The following is an 8,829-nucleotide window of genomic DNA, read 5'->3' as shown; positions in this document are numbered from 1 at the left end:
ATGAGACCTATCTGCGTTGGTGCGACGTAAAGCAAATAGCAACAAAACAATTAAATGAAATAGTGTGTTCTGTATATATATATATACCCAGTTTGGCCAACGGATTGCTCGGATTTCCGGCGATATGCTATCACCTGCTTTTCTTATTCCACGCATCAGCGTAGCTGTAATGCGTGGGAATGTCACATCCATTCTCGCGACACTACCACCTGGTAAACAACTGGGTGAAGCTCTTCTTCTTTAAGACATGACTTTGCTATTTGCTTTACGACGCACCGACACAGATATGTCTTATGGGGACGATGGGATAGGAAAGGCCTAGGAATGGGAAGGAAGGGGCCGTGGCCTTTATTAAGGTACAGCCCCAGCATTTGCCTGGTGTGAAAATGGGAAACCACGGAAAACCATTTTCAGGGCTGCCGACAGTGGGGCTCGAACCCACGATCTCCCGATTACTGGATACTGGCCGCACTTAAGCGACTGCAGCTATCGAGCTCGGTGAGACATGACTTTGTATTTTATGGAACTTGAATATTAATAATAAAATAGTTGCTACACAATTTTATTTGAAAATGTCTTGAGGTGTGTTCATGGCAATCAGGAAAGTGATTCTTCTAATTCAAGTTATTCGAGCTATGGAGTACTAACTTTCCTTCGTTTTCCATTCAAGACATTGCAGGTTTCAAGACATTTCGATTAGTTGGATAATTAATATTTAGGAATCGAATTTATTTGTGGACGAATCCAGATTAGCGAAGTGCGATTCACAGATGCTCCACCATATTAAACAACGTTTAATAACTGTAAAATGTTTTGTAACGATTAAATATATGTTTACCTGTAGGTCTGTCTGCCTCCGTAGCGTAACGGTTAGCGTTATTAGCTGCCGTCCTCGGAGGCCCGGGTTCGATTCCCGGTACTGCCAGAAACTTAAGAATGGCTGGAGGGCTGGTATGTGGTTGAAATAGTACTTCAAGCTCACCTCCATTGGGGATGTGCCTAAAAAGAGCTGCACCAGCTCGGACATGAGTTTACTTTTTCTTTACCTACATGTCTTAGTAATGCATTTTATAATTCTATTTGTACAAAATATAATAAGATATGTATTTTATTTAATGTACATTCACCATAATTCATAGACACCGAATGTAGAATTTTATTTTATTGGTACATTCATGTTCACACTCTGTACTGGCATGTTCCGCTTTCCACACTGTTGATAGAAGCTAGAAATTACTCGACGATAGTCTCTGACGTAGCCCAGCGTGACGGGGTGCGACTTATCCGTCAGTCAACGTCGGAGATGTGACAGTTGGAGGTTAGACCGCTCAAGGGGACTATTTCTGTGCGAGCGGTGAATGTGCTGCCACCTGTTGTGAAGCGGCAAATGAAAGTACTACTATGAGCCGCAGTGTCGCGACGGCCGCGGGGGTAGCGCTTCTCGCGGCAACACCAGGAACCAAATGTTCGTCGAAACTCCTTCCGAAATTTACCTGCATAGAAAATAAACATACATGAGCTTAACGTAAAAAATTAACAGTTTTGATCACATTTGAAAGTCAGTTTTGCTTATAATAGTTATACGAGTGGTAAATGAAGTAGTATATTGAATTACATACAGTAGAATGTTTAACTGTTATAGTATACCTTATCCCATCATATAAACAGTCAAGCTAAAGAGAAGAAAGTCAAGAATACGGGGCAATATATTTAGATATTTCTTTTTTTGAAATTTAAGGGCTAAAAGGAGATATATTTCAGCAAAATATTGTATTGCAGTTGACCAACATATCAAAGTGTTAAGGGATATAAGTCTCTGGTAAGACTCCAACTAGTAGTGATGGACTAGCGACGGAATCGAGTAGAATCGAGTAATGTGCTCTTAGAATCGGTATACTCGACTCCAGACTCGAGTCCAAGCATACTAGTTTCGCTATCTGTGGACATGTCTTAGAACTATAATCTATTGTACTGGATTGCACGGCATTCAGGATCACCCACAGAATAATTTTGTGATGTGGATTGCAATATGTTTGCTGCTGATGATTGGTTTTATTGAGTCATCGGTCGTCAATAATTTGATTGCTACGATAATTATCATCATAGGAAAAATATTTATGACTTACTAACAAACCGTCACTTGAAAGATAGACACGTAGGGCCGAAGATGAGCGTAGGATGGGGACAATTTCCACACTGTGGTGGGGACCTTTTCTAATGTCGATAACGGCAGCGTTCTATTATTGTTGTTATTATTGAAAATGAAAACCTACAACCTGTTTTCCAGTCATTGACTGGGTCAGGGATGTAATGAATGAAGCAGATATAGGCTGTTAGTACGATGGGGTCGCCACTCCCAAAGTGATTTATTAATGAATGATAGATGCTATGAAATGAGAATGGAGAGTGTTTCTGGAATGAAAGATGACAGGGAAACCGGAGTACCCGGAGAAAAACCTGTCCCGCCTCCGCTTTGTCCAGCACAAATCTCACATGGAGTGCCCGGGATTTGAACCACGGTATCCAGCGGCAAGAGGCCGACGTGCTGCCGTCTGAGCCACGGAGGCTCTTGTTGTTATTATTATTACTTTTATTAGGCTACTGTGCAGCCTGGAAGTAGCCACCAGGGATTTGTTGATAGCTATGAAATATTATTCCCGCGACGTCCTTGTAGGAAAACGTGTAATAATATTGTGCGAAATAATGACATTATTACTGCCAGAGAATTTATTGCAAAGATACATGTGTAGGGCGTTCAGAAACATACATTGCGACGTAAAGCAAATAGCAAAAAACAAAAAAAAGTATTGCTTACATCCCGCCGCTATTCTTCGACCTTCGCTCAACTTCTAAAGACTATACTCGGTTTTGTTCCTTTCCACAGTCATGTGTTGCAATGATACACGTCAAAACGGAGGGTGTATTTTGTTCATTGCGTTCATTGTTTAGCTAGAACAGAATGACGTTCTGTCTGATGATTTGCTTCATGTACATACCGGTACATCACATTCCGGACGCCTAATCTTAATACCCTACATTATATCTCCCGAAAGTATGATGTAAGTATAAACTATTCACCTGTCCCCTCGGACGATTGTAGACAGTGAAAAAAATGAAATGGCGTATGGCTTTTAGTGCCGGGAGATCCCAGGACGAGTTTGGTTCGCCAGGTGCAGGTCTTTTGATATGACTCCCGTAGGCGACCTGCGCGTCGTGATGAGGATGAAATGATGATGAAGCTACACATACACCCTGCCCCCGTGCCAGGGAAATTAACCAATGATGGTTAAAATTTCCGATTTTGCCGGGAATCGAACCCGGGACCCCCTGTGACCAAAGGCCAACACTCTAACCATTTAGCCATGGAGCAGGACACCGTGACAGTGATTTTAAATAATAATAATGTTATGAGTTTTACGTCCAACTACGTACATTTTTATGGTTTTCGGAGATGCCGAGGTGCCGGAATTTAGTCACCCAGGACTTCTTTCATGTGCCAGCAATTCTACCTACTCAAGGCTGACGTATCTGAGCACCTTCAAATACCATCGGACTAAACCAGTATCGAACCTGCCAAGTTGGGCTCAGAAGTCCAGATAACTATGCTATCATTATTAGAATATAGGGCATATTCAGTGGAGTGGGTGAGTGACGACGTGAACGGATATTTTCATACTTTATTATGCGTATGTAGTTGTAGTATTATCTTTCGTAAGTCATCATCAAATTCAGATTATTTATTTTGCTCACTCATTAAGAATATTTATATCGTACCGGTCTATCGCAATCCAACAAAACCTCGGCGACCACTTGAACATATGCTCCAGCCATCCAACAGCGGGCGAGAGAACGAACGTGTGACGTCATGCTGTCATCGAGTCTTCGCAAGCGAAAGGAGCCCGAGCCTGGACTCGAAAGAGTCGAGTACCGCGATTCCAGACATCACTCGCGCACATCACTACCAACTAGAGTATGGTTCCGGTGTATGGGACCCTCACCGGAATCACTTGATTCGAGAACTTGGAAAAAATCCTTAGAAAAACAGCTTGATTTGTTCTGGGCGAATTCCGACAAAAAGGTAGTGTTACAAACATGTTGTAAAGTTTAGGCTGGGAAGACTTGGGAGAAAGGAGACGAGCTGATCTTCTAAGTGGTATGTTCCGAGCTGTCAGTGGAAAGATGACGAGGAATGACATTCGTAGACGAATACATTTGAGTGGTGTTACTAAAGGTAAGAATGATCACAATATGAAGATAAAGATGAAATTCAAGAGGTCAGATTAGGGCAAATATTCTTTTATAGGAAGAGGAGTTAGGTATTGGAATAATTTATCAAGGAAGGTGTTGGATACATTTCCAATTTCTTTGCAATTATTTACGGAAAGATTAGGTAAACAAGAGATACGGAATCTGTAACCCGGGCTACTGCCCTAAACGCAGATCATTGATTGACTGATTGATTGTAAATACACATGGATTGCAAGAGTTATGTCTTGTATCTTATCCCACCCTGTAAAAAGCCAAGTTAAACAGAAGGAAGTCAAAAATACTGTCCAATATAGTTAGGTCTTTTTAATTTGAGGACTCAAGTTAAGATATATTTCAGCAAAATATTATATTGCAGTTGCCCAACATAACAAAGTGTTGGAAAGAATTGCTAATAACTATGAATTACATGTGTGATGGCTTCTAGTGTCTCACCACCACTTTTCTATTCAGTTTTCAAGGATGTGATTTGTGAGTAATTATATGAATCTCAGTCAGTATTGGCAAGATAATTTACTTGTTATATTATCTGTGTAAGTTGCACGGATACTCGAACACCTGTGCGGGTAGATAAAAGAAGTTAGACCCCTCTCTACTACTAGTAGTTAAAATGTTTTCATTCCTCCCCTGAAGGGGGAGGCGGGCCTCTTAGACGGAGACGCCATCTCTCAGGCCGGGAGATTTGTTACGGGGAAGTAGATGCTTGGAGAAAGGGAGGGGATTGGTGGCTGTGGCCTACACTAGGAACTGTCCCGGCATTCACCTTAGTACAGGGAATGGAAAACCACGGAAAACCATTCTCAGGACAGCCGACAGTTGGGGCCAGCCGTGAGGTCCAGCCCTGTGCCGTCTCCCGAATTCAGAGGCGTAGGGCCACGGTAGAGGCATGGCCACCCCTCCTCTGCTCGGCTGGCCGGTCAGAGTGCAGAGCTGTATCTACCGACTCCCCCCCCCCGTTTCTCTGCTTGGTCGTTGGTTTTCACAACACAAAAGTGATTCTTTAAGAAGAGTGTTTAAGTGTTAGATTCTTTAGTCTGCCGACACTAATTTTGATTAATAAATTTAATTTAACTTAATTCAGTTGTTTCTTTTTCAAGTATAATACTTGTACCATAAGCTTTTGTTTCTCAGGTAATTTATGAATTTATTACTCAAAATTAGTTTCAACAGACTGAATAACCTAAGAGTTAAAAATTAACTAGTTCGAAATTGAAAAAAAGGTTACTTCGGATATTACAAACAAATAAAAATAAATTTAAAATATAAAATAAGAAGTTATCCACTGTTCTAGCCCTTCAGGAAGCAACTCAACGTTGGAGACATCCAAGAGATGATGACGATACGCGGTAGACTGATGTTCATTGAAAACTCAACCATATCCACTCGATTCGATTAGCAGTTTGCCTTTTTCTACCACTACGAGCGCTAATGTGAGTCAATGCATTGTTTCACTTAAGCACCGCTACGAGCGCTAATGCGAGTCAGTGCATTGTTTCACTTAAGCACCGCTACGAGCGCTAATGCGAGCCAGTGCACTGTTTCACTTAAGCACTGCTACGAGCGCTAATGCGAGTCAATGCACTGTTTCACTTAAGCACCGCTACGAGCGCTAATGTGAGTCAGTGCATTGTTTCACTTAAGCACCGCTACGAGCGCTAATGCGAGCCAGTGCACTGTTTCACTTAAGCACCGCTACGAGCGCTAATGCGAGCCAGTGCACTGTTTCACTTAAGCACTGCTACGAGCGCTAATGCGAGTCAGTGCATTGTTTCACTTAAGCACCGCTACGAGCGCTAATGCGAGTCAGTGCACTGTTTCACTTAAGCACCGCTACGAGCGCTAATGTGAGTCAGTGCATTGTTTCACTTAAGCACCGCTACGAGCGCTAATGCGAGCCAGTGCACTGTTTCACTTAAGCACCGCTACGAGCGCTAATGCGAGTCAATGCATTGTTTCACTTAAGCACTGCTACGAGCGCTAATGCGAGTCAGTGCATTGTTTCACTTAAGCACTGCTACGAGCGCTAATGCGAGTCAGTGCATTGTTTCACTTAAGCACCGCTACGAGCGCTAATGCGAGCCAGTGCACTGTTTCACTTAAGCACCGCTACGAGCGCTAATGTGAGTCAGTGCATTGTTTCACTTAAGCACCGCTACGAGCGCTAATGTGAGTCAGTGCATTGTTTCACTTAAGCACCGCTACGAGCGCTAATGTGAGTCAGTGCATTGTTTCACTTAAGCACCGCTACGAGCGCTAATGCGAGTCAGTGCATTGTTTCACTTAAGCACCGCTACGAGCGCTAATGCGAGTCAGTGCATTGTTTCACTTAAGCACTGCTACGAGCGCTAATGCGAGTCAGTGCATTGTTTCACTTAAGCACCAATGCGAGCGCTAATGCGAGTCAGTGCACTGTTTCACTTAAGCACCGCTACGAGCGCTAATGCGAGTCAGTGCATTGTTTCACTTAAGCACTGCTACGAGCGCTAATGCGAGTCAGTGCATTGTTTCACTTAAGCACTGCTACGAGCGCTAATGCGAGTCAGTGCATTATTTCACTTAAGCACCGCTACGAGCGCTAATGCGAGTCAGTGCATTGTTTCACTTAAGCACCGCTACGAGCGCTAATGCGAGTCAGTGCATTGTTTCACTTAAGCACCGCTACGAGCGCTAATGTGAGTCAGTGCATTGTTTCACTTAAGCACCAATGCGAGAGCTAATGTGTGTCAATGCAGAGCTTCACTTAAGCCCTTATAACTCAACTAGGTGTGACAATGTTTAAAAAAATGCCTAAGGGTATTGAACCAAGGAACGCATTACAGAAAGAATTAGGTAAATAAATTTTGATAGGATTTGAATGAAAAAAGAAAACAAGTATAGAAACAAGCGATCTTAGTCTGTTTTCTGAAACAGCATTTAGCCCGGAAATGATTTTCAAAATTTGGTTTTTATTATGATAGAGCTATCCAATCGTCACAATTGAGAAAATTGCTTAATTTTACGTTTTTTATTGTATGGGGGCTTTGTCTGCTTAGAAATGTTTTCAAGATTTCAATCGTTAGTAAGAGCATTCCTTACGCAGCCAGTCCTTTTGATGAATGTTGTGAAGATATCGCTTGTCCCTGTGCTCAGTTAGTTCTCAAAGAACTTGGCGCACTGATATGTAATATGATAGGAAAACAAGATCACTCTTTACATCCTATTACATCGTATTATAACTATGGAAACAAAAATTCCACATGTATTGACCAGATTTCAAATCATGATAAGCTACTGATAATGTTACTCAGCTGTCACGATCCCATATTGTGGAAATGTTGAGGCGCCAACCAGCCTTCGGACTACGGCCTAAAATGGTTTCGAAATCGTATGAAACATTTTGCGAGACCATCATTATTTCATGACATCAATGAGAATTATTAAATGAGAGGCCTACGCCAATATTTTAGCAGGCAAACTTTCATTACCGACGCCCGTAGTACCGAATGGAATGATTCCAAATCGGTAACAAAGTATACTAACACTTACTGGTGGAGATTGTTGCATATTTGTTTTTTTTTCCTTCAGAATAATGCATCATCATCATCAAGATTCATATTTTTTTACTTTACAGTAACTAATTTTTATGTAATTTAGTTTTATTTGACTCCGATTTAGTTATTTATGTATCAAGTATGAAGAGCAAAAATTAAGCGGACGAATGCCGTGTTTCCAGAACGAGACGCAGCCGAGTTCGGAATATAGAATGAATCCACTAAATTTCTTTGCGTACGTGTTGCATGTTGCATCAAGTAGTACTTTAAAATATGAACAATATAAAGTTGTATTGAAAGTAGAAGAAATATATTGAGTAAATTTTTCGTTTTGCATTTAAAATGAAGCACGGTTCTATGCAACGTTATATGGCAACTAGGTTCTTTAGTTTTCATGAAGTAAACGATATTCCAGAACAAATGTTTGCCAAGGCCAGGAGAACTGAATCGCATTTTTCACTATAAAGATTCTCCAGCAGTAAGAAAAGGAGCACACGTTTTTTAAGAATGGTGTAGAGTAATTGGTGTTTCTGTTATGAACGAAGATGCAACTCCAACATAATATATATATGAGGAAATAAGCACACTGAAGAGAGTCTTCACAATGGTCAAAGTACTCACATAAATTTTACATGTTTACAAATGATTTCTGTTAAATATTCTTATAATTTAACGTTCGCTTATGTTCGCTGTTAGCCTATATTATGATACCATGACAACATTAGTGGAAAGTTAAGCAACTGTATTAGAGAGCTTGCGCTAAAAGACTTTTGTTAAGACTGTGAGTGTAACCTTCACTATGAAAGCAATTATTTATTGTGAAGTTTCGAGACAGACATTCCATATTATAAAATACACAGAGAAATCGTATGAAGTAATTAGTTAAAATAATTAGTTTAAATGTTAGCATTTGTTTCAGTTTTCTGTTGCGTGTAAAATGTTGTATATAGAGATAAATACGGAGATATACAGAGAAATAAATGCTCATTTATTGACACTACATATAAATACATAATATCTGGTAAACATTCAT

General features: G+C 40.9%; 1 protein-coding gene across 1 annotated transcript in view; it reads right to left on the bottom strand.

The window, feature by feature from the left end:
• Positions 1-424: 424 nt before the first annotated feature.
• Positions 425-8,829, bottom strand: part of LOC136875659 (orexin receptor type 2) — a 625,044-nt gene continuing 616,639 nt past the window's right edge. Inside the window, exon 6 of the mRNA XM_067149207.2 lies at positions 425-1,493. Within this exon, the coding sequence (XP_067005308.1) occupies positions 1,288-1,493 (206 nt within the window). The 3' untranslated portion in view covers positions 425-1,287. The remainder of the gene's footprint in view (positions 1,494-8,829) is intronic.

The sequence above is a fragment of the Anabrus simplex genome, chromosome 6 (assembly GCF_040414725.1).
Source record: "Anabrus simplex isolate iqAnaSimp1 chromosome 6, ASM4041472v1, whole genome shotgun sequence".
Lineage (NCBI taxonomy): Eukaryota > Metazoa > Arthropoda > Insecta > Orthoptera > Tettigoniidae > Anabrus > Anabrus simplex.
Note: the sequence above shows the minus strand (reverse complement) of the source record. Positions and strands in the feature narration are given on the sequence as shown.